The following is a 17,808-nucleotide window of genomic DNA, read 5'->3' on the forward strand; positions in this document are numbered from 1 at the left end:
TCAGCACTTTCTACCTCTATATAGTATAGTTGTGACATCACAACCCTATAGAAGACCTGACAGCTTGTTAAAAGACACAGTTTCTGAGTACTGGCCGTGTTCTCTGTGGCTTGAGCTTTTTGTCACTCCCATAGTATTTATATAGCACCTCCATCTGCTTTATTTTTTTTTACAACATGGGGCCTTTAACTTTAAAGTAAGTTATGTTTTAGAAGCTTTAATATCTGATATTCTGCCGGAGCATAATGGATAAAACACACAAACCTCCCTGTACAGCGCACACACAGAAATGATGATGTGAACGAACAGTAGAGATTGTTCAAGAGTCAATCCGTCTTCTGTGAAGTCATCTGAGGAGCGATATTGAATCTTTGGGGATAAGAGTCGAGACTATGATGTTTCACTAGCAAGACGAGGTAACACACCTCAGTGAGGCCGAGCCTGTTGATGTAATTTATTGCAACATTATACAGAAAAGAACCTTTCCATTCCAAGCTGACTTTCAAAACTTTTACCAGACGCTTCCTTTACCTTATTTAGCTGACAAAGCGTATGGCCTCAGCTTTGTTGAAGTTTATTTTTTTATTGTCAGTGTTACAGTTTAGCTTAAGAATTAGATCCGTAGTCCCCAATGGTATGCCCACGTTTTCTGAAACCTTTCTTAAGGACATTTCTAATGGTTTTGCTCCTCCGTTTATCTCTGTTAAGCTCAGTTCTGTTTGTTCTGACACTGCAAAAGGGAACAAAGATAAGATTACAACTTATTTGGGGAGCTCAGAGGAGATTTTACTCATATATTCGTCCAAAAAAACATTATCCCTGTTGTATTCTTACATGTCTAAGTAAATAGTGACAGTAACCTTATTCGCCAAGAAAACAACATACCAAGTGTTTTCCGCGGCTACTTTGTCTTATTGTACTAAACCTAATTAAGCCAAATTACATTCAAAATTGCTGTAAAATACAGCTACATATATTCTCGTCATTATGTTGAATGAAACTCCTGCAAGAGTATATCCTTGATCTTCTAAATTTGCTCGCAAAGTCTTAATTGCCAGTAAATATGGTTGATCCCAGATTTTGACTTATATCACTCTAATGAGGGTGTTTTACATAATTCTCGCAGAGTGAGGATACTGTGGTGAGCTCGTTCTTTCCATTTGGTAACAGGAGCAATTCCAGTTTTTCAGTTAATGGACTGTACCTTACATGTGACTCGATAGGATAAGACATGCAACACTGCCCACTGTTGTAACATTTTGGCCAGCACCACCTCTTTGGTCCAAACTGAAATACCTAAACAACTATCAGAGGGATTGCCATTAAATTTGGCACAGATATTTAAATGCCTCCCTCATGATCATGTTTCTTACGGATGCTTTGTCAGGCAGCCAACATGCCAACAGCTTTAGGCTCATTTACACGTGGCCGGCTATTTTCATAAACGGGCATTTCGCCGTCTCCACTTTCAAAAATAACATTGCGCACACCTGTCCAGAGAAAATTAGGAAATCAGGAAAGATTTCCAGTATCTGTCCCTTCGACAGCGGAGCTGGAGCAGCATGTGTGAAAAGGTGCTCCGCTGACCGACCACTGTGTGATGGAGAGGGTGCTGATCATTTTCTATGATGGCTAACAGTTTATTTAGTGTTCTCCTCTCCACCACGGACTCAGAAGACTCCAGCCTGAGACCAAGCGCGGAGCCAGCCTTCTTTATGATTTTACCAAGTCTGTTGGTGTCACTGGCTCTGATGCTGCTGCCCCAACACACAGCAGAAAAGAAAATGGCGCTGGCAACAATGACTAGTAGAAGATCTCCAACATCTTGCTGCACACGTTGAAGTATCTCAGCTTCCTCGGGAAATACAGACTGCTCATTCCCTTCTTTTACACAGCCTCAGTGTTAGATTTCCAGTCCAGTTTGTTCCTCTTCTTCCTGCCGAAGCGCCCATCACAATCTCTCTGGTCTTGTTGACATTCAGCCTCAGGTGATTCTGTTCGGACCACTCTACAAACAGCTGAATCGTTTTAAAACTTTTGCAGGTGACATGACTCAGTGTTGTACTGAAAGTCAGTGGTGTATAAGGTGAAGATGAAGTGAGAAAGCACAGTTCCCTGTGGGGCTCCTGTATCACTGACCACCACATCAGACAGGACACTGCCACACGTCAACACCGTAGATTGTATAAATAATGGGTGTAGCCTCTCCGGCGGGGCCCATTCTCTCAACTTGATTCAATCATATTCACCTCTGGGAGCTGCCATCTTGTCAGACTTTGACTCCTCCTCATTTCCTCTTACCAAAAAAAGGGCATTGGTGTGACGTTGGGGGGAGGGAGATACGTATGGGTTACGTTTACAGAATTAGCCAGATTAGCTCACATTAGCTCCACCACCCGGGAGCTAGGCTAACAGAACATGTTACTAGATAAACGGAGTGGGATCGCCACTCTGACTGGAGTTTTAACTGTACGTGTAAAGTTGGGCCTTGAGCTTCTCTATACACTGCCACCTACAGGTTTGGCATGCTCTTGACGGCATAGAGACCCGGGTTAGTGTAAACAATTTTTTTTTCTGAAAACGGACAGGTGTGCATGATGTTATTTTTGAAAACATAGACGGTGAAATGTTAGTTTACGAAAATAGCCGGCCACGTGTGAACATAGCCTTAGAGAGAGTAGTGAAGCCCATAAAATGTAAGAGTAAGGGCAGCAAATTGTAGTTTTCTCTACCTGAATGTCTTCAGTACATTCTAACACCTGGCTGTCTTTGCCTCTGTGAAGATCCTGATTTTGTTATCATGTATTAAACATGAATACCCCCACCCCTCCTCTGCTCTCTCCTCAGATCCGGACTTTGCAGACATGGGACTCCCCCCACCTCTGCCCTGTATGTATACTCTCTCTCTCTCTCTCTCTCTCTCTCTCTCTCTCTCTCTCTCTCTCTCTCTCTCTCTCTTCATATTCACCCTTCTTATCTCAATAAAGTATTTATACTGTGCTTCCTCCAGATATATATGTTTTCTAGTTGTGTGGTATTTGTAAGTCCTCGAACCTTGCATGTATATATATGTGTGTGTTTTTATGCATGCGTGTGTGTTTCAGCCTGTCAGTATGACATGGTTGGTCCGGAAGGTATCGTTGAGTCCCATCAGATCACGAGAGACGGGAAGGCCAGCGCCACAGAGGCCGTCGACTGTAAATGGTACATCCGCGCACCGCCGCAGTCCAAGGTCAGTGACTCTAAGCTACTCTCTCATCCAACTGTGAATCAGATTTACTGCCAAATTTCGAAATGTCACAGAATAAAATGGAAATTAAATTGCGTTCCTGTTAGCTGGGTTTTTGACAGCAGAACGCAGTTAGGTCAGACAACAAATTAAGAAAAATAGATGTTGTAAGACTCTATGACTTCATTCCTTAAGAAACTTGACTCTATTGAGTATTTTTTTTTGCTTATTAATTTGCTGTTCCCATTCAGCATTCCTACACACATGCTGGAGTTGCATCAGGAAGCTTTGATATTGCGTCTGGGTTCATGTTCAGCTGTCAGCAGTATCCGAGTATGATTGTTCGTGGCTGCGGGGGGACTCTGCTAGGGTCAGACAGATAGGCAGAAGGGTTTACTTGGGGTCAGGCCCATTTTAATCAGAAAGCTGTTGCCGAGAGGAATAGAGTGATGGAAGGAAAAAAGAGAGGGAGATAGGTGGGGGTAGACCAGACAGAGAGAGAGAGAGAGAGGGAGCGTTAGGTCTGATGAAATAGTGTTGCCATGCAGTTTGACCCTGAGGCCTCTTACAGCCTGTATTTGTTCGCTCTGCCAGTGTTTTCCATGCCACTCTGCGTGCATATACAAATACAGACATACAACCACACACATGCTGTACACACCTTTGTTACATCCCCTTACACGCACCAGACATGCTGCCTCATCAGGTACCTGTGCTGCATTAATGTTACCAGATTAAAAGTTCCCCCAGGCAAGAGCAGCGGTGGAGACACTTTTTTTCACAAACGCTATAACTTCTAATATGAGTCCATATGGCTCGATCATAAACCCACACACACACACACACACCCAGTCTAGTCCATGACGGCAATAAATCTCCTGAAATAGTGTTGGCCTTCTTTGGGGTGCATTCACAGGGTTAGAGTTAATAAAATAAGGCCACGTTTTTACTTTGACTTTTATGGTAAGACAAATTCAGTCAAGGATGGTTACATATGTAATTCTGTAATTATAGTGTAATTATTAGTAGTGTGGTGACATATGTAATACAGTAATTATAAATGGTTGGTTAATATATGCCTGCAGTTTGTGTTATATTGGTTTAAGGATGTTTAAAAAACTTTGTGTAACATTGTAATTCAGACATTTTGTTTGTGAGAATGTAAATATGTAAACATGTATACAAAAACCTCCATGGTGAAGTTATTGCCATAGCTGCAACGTCAGCTTAACCGTGTCACTGTTTGTTTCTCTAACTCAGCACTTGTTAATGTTAAACGATATAATCCGTCACTTTTTGTGGCCACCGTGCAGATCTTTTAAAATCATACAGTCAGTTAGGGAAGCTATTAAACATGGTTCCAACCCTGATGAAACACGGTACTTTTTCATGGAGGTTTTTCATACTGCGCTGCAGGCTCTTATGACATTCCTGGCTGATAATATTGGTGCGACTGTGATTCATGACCACAGCAGTTGCTTAGCTTTTATCTGACATATTCTTCGGGTCCGACATTTCTAGCAAACACCCTTGTTTCCCTTCAGAAATGTCCTTGGGATTCAGCTACTTTAAGGCCACAGGAACTATAGGACTGTGTATAGGACTGGTTCAATGTTACAGTCGATGCAAAAAAAAGCAGCATTGATTCTTCGGTTGCTCTAAGTGGAGTGCATAAGTTGGCCGTCACCGGCTACAGCACCAAATAGGACCATAAGTCAATTTTGCGTGTGTCGCGTGTATCCCTGTGTGTGTAAGGCTAAGCCTGTGTATGCGCATGAAAGAGCGACAGGGCGATCAAGCCTGGCAGCATGATGTATTTTCCTTGGTCGGCATCAGTGTCATATTTTGCCCTGCAGGATTGTCTCACAAGGCAAGTCGTGGGCCAAAGGCTGACATTCATTGGCACTGATGGACAAGGTAGCAAATACATTTTTTTAGCACAAATCTATCTTCCGACACACACAGCCCCGAATCTCTCACCTCCACCACCACTGCTCATTGTCAGTTACACATGAAATATCTAAAACATACTGTCTAAAACACACACATGTTTACTGCAGTGAAGGATGCAGAGGATGCCACCCACCGCAATCACTGTGTAGGGGCTGCACGCTTTTATTTCCCTATGCTGATACAGTACTGCACTGTACCCAGTGTGCCAGAAACAGCAGAGAGATAATGACATCCTATACCGGAGGCTCTAATTAGACTGCACTCCAGAGAGAAGGGAGGAGAGGGGGACAGAGGAGGAAAAGTGGGAAAGGAGGGGAAAAGGGAAAGATACATTTAATAATGCATTTTATCAAAAACCTAAATGTATAGGGAGGAAGTTGAGAGGTGAGAAGGCAGATGGCAGAGAGACTGACTGAAAGTTATACCTGCAAGTAAGCAATAATGACCATGTGTTGTTGCCAGAAATGACAGCACTGCACCAATTTTGAATGCCATACAGTAATGTGATTGCTTTACTCCACCATGTGTCATTTTCTTTAAATAGATTTTGCAGGAGCTACCTCAAAACATTTTTTAATTAGCTTTTACTGGTATCCAAAGTAACATTAAATAAATAACATGCAGTTAGTGACAAGGCTGTGCAACAGAATATCACCTTTTACTGTAATCTGTTTCTTCTCATGTCTGTTTGGACAGCTGTCCGAATTCAGCTGACAGCTGGTAGTTGTAGAGGAATATTTCCAGTTGCCTCATATCAGTTAGCAGACATCATTTGTGTCTTGCCTGTTCTACTCTGTCAGGATTTTTCCAACACACCTGCCTGACACCTTCTGCGTCTTTTCATGAAGGAAATGGCCAAAACATGGACATTCATTCGGACTATAATGAACAGCACGTACACTGTTAGAGGCACCTTTTAAGCGACAGTGAGAACATATTCTTCCCCCAGTCAGTGATGGATTCTGAGTCATTATTGGGCGCTGCAGAATCAATGAAGAGGCAGCCTATTTTCCTGCTGGAGCCAATCTCTCGCCTTGCGATTGTATCTATCTGATCCATTGCCATCATTTGGCTTTTGCGAAGCCATCTGCAGTCTGATTTTTCTTCATCATCAGTCAGTTAGAAGAGATCTGCAACATGAGCTGCAGAAAAAACAGCTTTTATTTATGTATTTGTCGGCTTGCGTACGTCTCGCTCACATAATGAGGCCTTCTTGATGACACTGTCGGTCAAATCTAGCGTCAGACATTACTTAAGGGAATGCCGAGGTAGAGAAAAAAACATCACATACATGAAGAACTGCAGTTATTATTTTTCTGTGCTTCAACTCAACAGGATGACCGAAGTGGGAAAGCTGCATTCTGTGATTCCATTTACACCATTCCATGTTATAATAACCATACATTTTTTGATCCAAGACAATAAGGCTGTCGTCTTTTACAGCATAAAAGGGTGTATGTGGCAGCATAGTGTAAAGGCTTTTTTATCGCTGTGTTGGCCCCTTACGCCAAATAAAAATAATTGAAAACACTTTTGTTTCTTGGTTAGTTCAAGTTTAGCCTCTAGCTATCAGCACTTACAATGTCCTGTGAGGTTTGACAGTTTGCACTGGCAGTGGGACAACAGTACTGTTGTTGCAGTATTAGATACAGTAGTGCATACGTGGTGCTTATCTTCTAGGTAATGGGCACAATAAATAAGATTTAGTGAAATGGGCTATTTTTTTCCAACTACAAGCGCTCGATTGGTTTTTTACTTTGCATTAATACATAAAACATTATCATCTCTTTGTCTTACTGCTCCTATTGCACCACAATCTCTATTCTACTTAAACCATCCAGGAAACTAGGCCTGTGAAGAACAAACCCATTAGCTGTAGCTGTAACATGAAGATAGGCCTACAGCGATTTTTCTATTTTTTATTATCCATTTTCCTTCTCGTGAAACTGCATTAGGGGGCCATCGACAACTGCAGAGTTAATGCAGAGCTCTTTTAAGCTTTGAAAATTAAGTTTAGTCTGTTAGACCATGCATGGCCTGACATCACATAGCAGGTGATGCATTGGTCCACTAGTGCAGCTCTAAAATACTGTCATATATAATGAAGCAGCATTTGAGCAGAAAATCTTGTGAATATTGCATCAGAGATGAGTTTTCATCATGTTATTTTTGTAGGAACTTTGAACACATTCTCTGTATTGTGTTCTTTTTCAACAATCATACATACTTAATAGGCTTCTTTTTTTCTTTCTTCTCCCGTTGTTCTATTAGCTGTTTTGTGCACTTTTGTAATGCAGGATGAGAGCTGTTCAGCATACGGAGGGTCTGTAAATAAAGCTAGTGTAAAGCTCTTCACCGTGCACTTATCCTGTGAGTTTCTTCAATTATTTTAATCTCAAATGTATTTTATTTAAGTTTCTTCAAATGTCTTCTTCCGTAACATATTCCCTGTGTTCTATGAACTAGTAGAGAGACACCTTGTGGCCTGACCTGACAGTTTATCTTCTATTTTGACTTTTTGTCTGGCAATTTCTTTACCATGTTCAATTACCATTGACCCCTGTCCAAGTCAGGGGCCTTCACCTCACTCTTTTCTTAAAAGGCCTTGGCTCTGAGCTCCTCAATTTCACAGTGAAGAGCCTCTTGGTCCCCCTGTGTTTAGCAGCCTGCCCCTGCAGGTCTTTCTGGGTCTTTAAGTGCTGCTGTTGGAGCTCCCCTCTGCCTTCTCCTCATTGCCCAGTCTCAGTTCTTCTAGTCCTGCCTTGGAAGCCTTTCTGCTCCAGGTCCTCACACTGCTCTGCAGAAGGGTTGCTGTTTTGCTGCTGCAGCTTCATCCAGTTTGAGATTCAGGCTTGCTATGATCTTATCAGCAAGAATCAGTTTCTCAATAGCATTGATTCTCACTCAGTTCAATTTTGAGGTTGTGAATCTCCTCCTCATAAGTTTCGTTCCTGCGAGCCCATTCCAGCTGGTCTTTGATCTCTTCAGTTCGCTTAGCTCCTGCAATACAATAATTACTTACTGTGAACCTCGTCCAGATGGGCCTTTAGTCCAGCATTTTCTCTCTGCACGGCTGCCCATTTGCAATAATACAGGTGCTGCTGGAACTGGGAGTCTTCCAGCTGGGCTGTGAAGGTAGAGATCTCCTCCATCAGATTGAGTTTATCTTAAAATTCTGCATCTCTCTATTTGTTACTTGTTGTAAGGTGCTTTGGTCTCAGAGACGCGAATTATCTTATCAGAGGCCATTTTGGATGATGACATTTAGAACAACACTAAAAGGTTTTGATGGATGCGAAAATGCAGAAAATTGAACCTTAAACGGTTGATGAAAGTTTCAGATTCCGTGTGTAAAGTGAGGTTGTGTTAATAAAACCAAAAGATCTGCTTCTGATTTTAACTGTAAATGAATGGTTACAGTATACTACGTGGCAAACCATATTACAATCCTCAACACCACCACCTCCAGCCTCATGACTCCATAGTATTAGTTACTCGTGGTCAAACTCGCTGTGTTATGCTCTTTAACAATTGTAGGTTCATCGCTTTAATCAGCCATTACTACAAGATGAAGTCTATTCAAAGTGTACACTTGATCGGCTATTTTTTGTATTTGTAATTAGTCTAATCTGATTGCATTAACTGCATTCTTTGTGCTGAGGGTGAAAAAAAGCCTTGCCTAATTTAATTCGAATCCTATTAGCTGAAGAAGGAATGGTTGGGCCAAGTGATCTAATTAACATGCTTATAGGTACCTTTTTCCCATTACTGGCCCTTTGAACCTTAAACTTCACTATAACCTTAACAATAACACATAAAATCCATCTGACCGGAACGTTATCACTCCATTAAAAGCCTCATTGATATGAGTTAGAAGGGGCCAGCTACACCTACCAGTAGGTTCAGAAGGCCATTGTCATCTATTCGCATGGAAACGGTCGTCATTAGGAAAGCATCGTCATGGCATCACTTGTTAACGCTCTGGGAATTCTGTTGGTAATTCAAACAAAACCAACATTGCTTGTTAGCTTTAACCCTCCTGTTGTAACACTGTTATAACAGGAGGATCCATGGGGTCAATTTGACCCAAACTATTTAAAGATTCAGAAAATGACCATAAAAAGTTGACCATCAAAGTTGTAACTCGAGTTTTTATGTTTTATGTTTGACTACCTAAATAGCATTTTAAATTAAACACAGCACCCCAAACACTTTCTTATACATCCAGAATACCTATAATGTGACTTCAGAAATATACGGGGAAAAATATTGATTCATCTAAATTATATTATATATTACTTGTTTGTGTGTTTTTAAAGTAAGCAATATTTTGTATTATTTATAATGTTTGGAATGAAAGTCATTTACATTATAAAGGACAGTAGCATGTATTACGTACAGGGTCAATTTGACCTCAGGAAAAACATTACATTTGTAATTATTTTTATTTTAAAATAAATAATAATAATGATTAAATCATTATTATATACAGGACAATGGAAAATTCCAATACCAATTTTAGGTTTTCCCAATTGTCCCCATCAAATTAGGAAAAGTCATTAAATATACAGCAAAAAAAAAAAGAAGAAAAATGAACCCTGCATTTAGAGTCGACGGGCGTGGGCACTTGGAGCACAAAGGGTTTCAGTGACATCATCGGCCTTGTGAGAGGTTAAATACCTGGATCTCCACACCAGTTAGTTGGACCAGTCCCAGCCTGGTCAGATGCGTACATGAACTGATGAAGCCTCTTGGATGAGAGGTGAAACGTCTTCCTAGACAAACAACCAGTCCAGTTGTTTTTGACTGAAATTGCTTTGAGGATAACGATGACCTGGACGAATGAGAACATTCACAGGCTTACTGCATTTAGAGATGTTAAACATTGAATGGGGACCCCAAGGATAACAGGATGGTCAAGAAAAGACAGTGGTTTCAGTTAAAATACTAAACAATATTATACAAGAAACTTCACATGGGACACAAACTTGGCTGAAAAATTTTAAGTTCCTGTGTTTGACCCCTCCAACATCCCAAGCGTCCTCCTTACTTGGAGTTTTCGGTCTTTAATACTATCTACTGTTGTTGCTCTCCATACTACATCATCCTAAAGCGCTGCGGTTGACAGTGACGCAGATGGGTTACCCATCTTACCAATAGAAAAGATGATAAACGGCTTCCTGAGCCAACTAGGAGGTACAGTGTCCACCCATAACAACTATTCTGTCCTTTACTTTACAGTTTTTATTTAACTTCCTACAATATCAAGTGGTGTCCCTCTCAGACCACTGACCTAATCATTATGTCTTTCTAAAGATTATCCCCCCTATTGAGAAACCAGATTTTACATCCACCATCTCAACAGTTCGATCACATTTAAAAGGCACTGTACTGGAAATCCATGCAATATTGGATAGACTACAACAGCACTTTACAGTGACATCTGCTGAGAAATTGTCTCCAGACCCTCTTTTATCTTCCAGCCCTTCCTCTGGGGATTAAGGCATTAATATATCAATACAAGTCCATACACATTAAGTGTAGGAAAGGCCCCAACTCCCTATGTGTGGTTCATCGTTGTATTTGCTTGCGTTTCATTCAAGTATCCCAGTGTTGAAGACAAAAAAATATGCTGTTTGTTTGGGCCTCTTGTGACAAAAGCCAAAAGTGTGGATGAAGATGACAAATCTTTACTAGATGGAAGATCATTGACACCGATATGAAATCTCAGGAGGATGACTGGCTAGCTTGTTTCCCCCTTCCGATCCATTTCACTTGTCATGTTGTTGAAGCCGAATTGACATTCCATGCTTCATTATCCTGCTCCATCTGCAGCTCTCATCTTTGGGCTTTTGAAGCGTCACATTTCCCTGTCACATATCGGGAGCGGTCCACTCATTAACCGCAATGATGGTGAGTGCTGTGCCCAGCCGACCAGAATGTAGCTGTGATTGGGCGATCTCAGCCTGATGAATGAGTGACAGACAATGATGCTGAGGCAATAAGGAAGTGTTAGTTTCACCTAGGATAGCTGTGATATTTCACACCTTGTTATGGTAATAAGATGGTCCATATATCTGTCATGGTTTGAAAATATTTGTTATATTCTGTAGATATTTGGAGTTCATAAATTTCAAAGAAAGGTTCCAAATAGTACTGTAACTGAATGACCTTTCCTCTCGTGAACATCCAAAGATTTTAAGTTGAACAAGGTTGTAGGTTTTGTGTAAGGATTTATCTCAACAGATATGGATAATGAGTCTAAAGCTAATAGACTGTCTTTCTCTGAGTCCTCATTTGATATGCGTATGTAATGACTTTGTAAGCTGCAGACTGTCAGTCTTATTTCATTACGGAGCTGCTATATCAGGCATGGGGCAAATGAGTAAAATGCATATGCCATGATAAGAAAGAGCTGAAATGTTTTCTGTTTACCCATTTCCTCTGTCATCACCACAAATTGACATTTCCTTAATTGATCTCTGCCTTTTCTCTATGTGTTTTCTCTCCACTTTTCTTCCTTGCATGGCACAGATCTACCTGCGTTTTCTCGACTATGAGATGGCCAATTCTAATGAATGCAAGCGCAACTTTGTGGCGGTGTATGATGGTGGCAGGTGTGACATTTTTAACCTCTCATTTTGATAAATTATATAGAGGCTGAACGAGGCCATATTGCTCATTAATTGTTGGTCCTCTGTCTTGTGATCATGACCTAATCATGTCCTTATCTTGACATAACAACTTACAATTGAGCTTTTTCTTGTGAAGACATAAATATTTAATTATGTAAAGACGGGAAATTAATGGTTTCAACATAGAAATAGAATTGCTGTGGGTTGTGACAAGATACAGCTCCAGTTCTTTCCTTTTAACCAGGTTATCCTCACACGACTTATTTGGATAACACACTGAGACTGATTAATAGATCATATTTCACTTTACAGATATCAATTTCTGACACAAATATTACTGTCACTGTAACATTCTATTCAGGACAAATTCCATTTTACGTGTTTGTCAGTTACAGTTAAATAAACAGTGCAAAATGTTCATAATTGCACTTATTTAATCTCCTGCATGACAGAAAGAGTAAGAAAATCTTAATACCGCTCTTATCTCTGTATCTGTAGCTACACCCACCCAAAGACCACATCACCATGAGGTTGCTGAGGGGAGATGCTAGAATGTAGCTACCAAGCGTAGTTACTGAATGTAACTGGCATACTGCGCAAGTGTCAATACACAGTTATTTTAACCCAGCACTAGAGTATGGTCTGTAAATGCACAGCTAACCTTACCCTTACCTTATCCCTTCATATCTAGCTAGCTGCTAGCTTAAGTGTTGATGCTTGTGCAGTGTGTCAATTTGCTGAGCATCCAGTGGAGACACCAGGAAGTCAATACACCTTGCAAAGAAAAAGTCAAGTATATAACCCTTTGTAAAACCACAGCTTTTAATGTTGACACTTTTCTGTAAGGATTAAACAAACAAGATATAACTTGCTTAGCCAAGCTAGCCCCCCCTATTTCCAGTGTTTATGCTAAGCTAATTGTTTAATAGCAGTAACTTTATATTGAACAGACAGATATGAGGTGAGGTATTCATATTTTCATCAATAAAGCAAATGTACTTGCAAAGATATCAAACTATTCCTTTAATAGAGCAGCCAGACAGCTATTTAATAGACAACTTCACTTGCAAAGCCGTGACTTATTTTTATCTTAATCATGAACAAAAAAACCCAATATTTGATATCTTGAGATAAGGATGTAATTGAATCATTCACCACGATACGCTTAAAAACAAATATCAGCCCACCCCCCCCCCCCCCACCCCCCCACCCAACAACCTTTGTTATCTTGAGATAAGCTGAATATAAAGTTGTGATCACATGTTAAAACCCCTTTAAAATAATATGAGAAGCTAGGCTGCTCTGGGCTTCTGTTAAATAACGTGGAATATTGGGAATCAAATGTCCATGTTACTTAATAATACACTGTTTTTTCACCCATCCTGTTCTCGTCTCAGTTCGGTGGAAGACCTGAAGAACAAGTTCTGCTCCACGGTGGCCAACGACATCATGCTGGTTTCCACGCTGGGCGTCATCCGCATGTGGGCGGACGAGGCCAGCCGCAAAAGTCGCTTTCGCATCCTTTTCACCACCTACCAAGAGCGTGAGTTATCTCCACTCACACACGTGCTTCATAAAGATGTTTACAGCAGCATGACCCACCTACTGAGGGAAACTGATTAGCTTCATTAATCAGACCGCTACTCCATGACAGCGACATTGACGCCAAAATAAAACCGGTGTGGGCTTTAGTGGGAGCCATTAAAAGAAGATGGAGGCACAGTGACCACGTTTATGGCAACTTATATTAAATGCTGTTAATAGGAAAGGTGCTGTCAAAGGTTTCCATTTACTTTTATGACCATTTAAACAGCAGCAAGCGGGAAACCAAGGAATTTGATTTCCATTATAGTGGTTATTGCCCATGGGCTATTGTGAATATGACAGTACAGGTGGGTTTTAGCTCAGTCCTGCAGCTTTACTAGCACTGCTCTTAATATATAGATAGAAAAAAGACAAAGGAATGAGCTACAGTTTGTGCACATCTACCCATTTTCTTTTAGCCAAACACCTGGGTGAGATTCAAATTGACACAGTACACAAACCTCTTTCTCATTCACTGGCTCCTAATTGATGGGAGTGTGTAGTTTGACAGGGGTCGCAGAGGGCATTCTTTGTACTAGTTTGGTAAATTAAAAGTGTCTGAGGCTCGTGAGTATCTTGTATGTAAATGTCAGTCAGCGCTTTTAATGCCGCAAACACACACACACACACACACACACCACACACACACACACACACACACACACACACACACACACACACACACACACACACACACACACACACACACACACACACACACACACACACATGCACACTGCATTACTGAATGTTGCATCTCAATTTTTGGAGCTTGATGAGGAAGCTCTTCGAGTTTGCACACCACATTGTTTGCAGTGACAATAAAATTTTGGTGGTTCTTTTTAGTGGTCTTTATTTTCATGATGCAAAAGGAAGCACTATGCCTGATGCTTTAATATTTCCACAGTGCATCATATTTGGGATAACGGCTATTATGCATCATGGATAAACGCATGTATTTAAGAGTCAGTGGTTATTTAAAAGTGAGTTGAATTCACTTTTCCATAATGCCGCATAGTTGATTTTGAGTTATTGAATGTCACAAACTATATTCCAAATGTGAGTATTAAGTCCCTACATATCTACAACGTGTCTATATTAGTTGTATGTGTATATCGTAGTGATAAGATCATTTCAGTGACCAGCTTCTACAGGGTAAGCAACAGCATTAACGGCAGAGTTGTTTGTGTTGTGAAGGCAGTGTCCCCTTTTGTAAGGCCCTTTCACCAGGCAGAGCCAGGATGTGCTGTTGCCGGGGCAACGCTGCTGCCTAAGTCACTCAGGCGATCCCCAGCCAGACCTCAGCCTTTAGAGCAGCATCCAGCACAGCTCAGCAGCACTGCACCAACTCTGTCAACAGTGAATGAACAGGTGTACCGGAGAACTGGGAAGCACAAGCAGTAGAACAAGTAATACAGTGTAGTGTTGCTGTCTTAACTTGCTGCTCGAGCAGATCAACTTCTTTTAAGGTAATAGTTAAATAGTTTTAAATATACCTCGTCATTTCATCACAAAAATCTTGTAGGTGGTTACTGATTTTTACCTTTTTACCTTTTATTTTCATTTAATGATGTGAAACAAGCGCATGTTTAAAAATGTTACGGCCATCACATTTGTAATGATTTCTTGAAGCACAAATAGTAGAAACACATAATTAGACAACATTTAACATTACAGCTCCCTGAGAATGTGAAATTGAACTTTTTAATGACTCTACTAAACAAACAAGAGGCCATCTGACATTTATATGAATGAATAAAATTTGGAATCAAGACACCATTATATAAAAATACAAAGAACATGCAATGCAGACATGGCCTTAAATTAAGAGTTCAAAGCAATTAATCAATTCCCCTCCTCAGGTGAAAGGAGGACAATGTGTAACTACAACAAGTGTGTGCGTGTGTGTGTGTGTGTGTGTGTGTGTGTGTGTGTGTGTGTGTGTGTGTGTGTGTGTGTGTGTGTGTGTGTGTGTGTGTGTGTGTGTGTGTGTGCGTGTGTGTGTGTGTGTGTGTGTGTGTGTGTGTGTGTGTGTGTGTGTGTGTGTGTGTGTGTGTGTGTGTGTTGCAGGTTCACTATCTGGATTTGCAGCTTATACCACGCTCTTTACAATAAAGGCTCCTTTGCCTCAGTAGACCTCAAGCCTTTATATGTTCCCAGTGGGACCAGCAGCTTTTAGAGAACCATTCACAGCTGCTGACTTCCAGCGAGATGCTCCGATGGGGAGCGCAACATTCCCAAACGCAAACATCCACTTTTATCGTCTGTGTTGTGTTCACACCTGCTGATACTACTGATCTTGCTCTGTTTGCAGGATCTAGCTCTCCCTCTTCTCTCTCTCTCTCTCTCTACAGTTTAAGATTACCAATGTGAAGTATAAGAAAGTATCTTTACCCAAGAAGCAATTATGTCTTAGGTGATAAATGTGCTTGTGTGACAGACATCCCGTCTGTCAGCATTGTCACGCCTCATCAACAGATACCCGTCTCAGGGGTCGCAGATGGAAATTTGCTCTTGCTTCACTACACACATCACTTCTTGTTTCTTGCAAAGCTTCTTTGCTGAATGCATGAAAGCGTTTGAGAACAACACAGTATGCTAATGTCTGTTAACATATGTATCTTTGCTAGGTCTTAGATCAGATCATATCATCTCTCCACACTTGTTATCTCGGTTGCTTTGGGATTAAAAGGAGTAGTGCAGATATATTAGGAAGGATGGATGGATGGATGGATTTTGGGATATCCAGCGTTTGGAGAATTTTCATGCACTAGGATTTAATTACGTGATATCAAAGTAGTAACGTAATCCACTAGTTATTCCTAATTAAATTTATTTTTAAACAATGGTGTCGTTTTTTTAGTCAGACTCATATTAGACAAGTTAGTTTGTTACATATTTTTAAAAAGTGTTAACCAAAGTACTTCATTTAATAGTTTTATTTTTAAAGTTATATCAAGGGTGGTGGTTCTTCAGTCGGTATGTAACAGTGGTAACGAGCAGGGCACTTGGAGAGCACAGATCTTTACCAGCACATGCCATATCTCACAATGTTAACGCAGTGGGAATTTTCCCAGTCAGGAACTCATTTTTCAGATTATTCTGACACCACTAAAATTCAGCACAAATAGCCTTGTGAACGAAAAGTGAAAAACAATTTGTTTACGTGTCGGGTCATTTGGATACACTCCAAAATGAAATGGGTTCTTCCTTGGCCCAGGCTACACCCTTCCACCAAGTTTTATGGAAATTGGGCCAGTAGTTGTTGTGTAATGCTGCTGACAAACACACACACAAACTGAGCCGAGAACATAACCTCCTTGGCTGAAGTAATAAATGGGGGAGAAGAAAGAGTAAACTAAAGGACTAGGGACTAAGGAGACCATGGATGTAAGCATTCTACAGTATATTTCACTGTTAAACAAAGAAGGGATGCCTGTACCTATAGATGTGGTCTGTCTTTTTGCTCTTGAACAGTAAAAGTGAGGAACATTTTTGAAATAGCAGCAGAACGACTCCCACAAAGAGAGAGTTACAGTATTTATCGTCAACCATAACCGTGGTTATTAACTTAGACAATGAAAAAAACTAAAAAATATAAAAACATATTGTTATAAGTTATGTGTTTGAAACAAGAATCATCCGTGCACAAGCAGTAACTGACAGTTATGTTCCAAATCAGAGCAAGTGAGAGATCACATCACCGCAGATGGGAGCACTGAAAAAAAGTCTGTCATTGCAAAAAAACAAACATTGACAATATCAGACAAAATAAAGACACATCATCCTCCTCTCCTAGAAGTACTACACTTCTGTTGAACACAAACACAGCTCTGTTTGCAAACATTCATAATAACCATGTGTTGCTTTGAGCACTTCCCTGCAGAAGCCTCTGCGCTCTTAGAGCCCCCCTCTGCAGAGACACCCACACTATTTTCATCAGACACTCATTTAGGAGTTAATTTATGCTTCGAGCAGTGATTGGGGATGTTTCTGTGTGGGCAAAGGGGCACTTTTATTACAGAATGTCTTAAAATTAATTTCGCAGGAGATTAGTGTGGATGATGCTCTTTACCCTGTGGCGTGTGGAGGAGACAGGAGGCAAAAGGAGAAGGTGTGGGCTCCCTCTGGTGGTTATTTTAAAAGAAGCTGTTACATCTGTGGCATATATAGTGTATGAAAGAAAAGGGATGAGAAAGAGGGAAACAGAGAACACACACAGAGAGCCAACATGACTCAGGAAATGCTGGCAAAAGCCCAGACAGGATGGGACACAGAGAGAGATAGAGATAAGTCACTCTAATTTGGTGTGTTATTATTCACTTGGGATGATTGCTGGGATGAAAAGAGCCATACATCACAGTGGTAACACTGTCAAATAGTCCCCAGCTTTGCCATACCACTGGC

The 17,808-nt window shown here is 40.8% G+C and overlaps 1 protein-coding gene across 1 annotated transcript in view; it reads left to right on the plus strand.

The window, feature by feature from the left end:
• Window positions 1–17,808, plus strand: part of neto1l (neuropilin (NRP) and tolloid (TLL)-like 1, like) — a gene marked incomplete at its 3' end in the record, with an annotated part of 95,664 nt that overhangs the window by 72,131 nt on the left and 5,725 nt on the right. The window contains exons 6-9 of the mRNA XM_083935834.1: window positions 2,848–2,889; window positions 3,105–3,232; window positions 11,717–11,799; window positions 13,215–13,360. Coding sequence (XP_083791960.1) covers window positions 2,848–2,889; window positions 3,105–3,232; window positions 11,717–11,799; window positions 13,215–13,360 — 399 coding nt within the window. The remainder of the gene's footprint in view (window positions 1–2,847; window positions 2,890–3,104; window positions 3,233–11,716; window positions 11,800–13,214; window positions 13,361–17,808) is intronic.

Source organism: Echiichthys vipera (genome assembly GCF_963691815.1).
Source record: "Echiichthys vipera genome assembly, chromosome: 21".
Taxonomy (NCBI): domain Eukaryota; kingdom Metazoa; phylum Chordata; class Actinopteri; order Perciformes; family Trachinidae; genus Echiichthys; species Echiichthys vipera.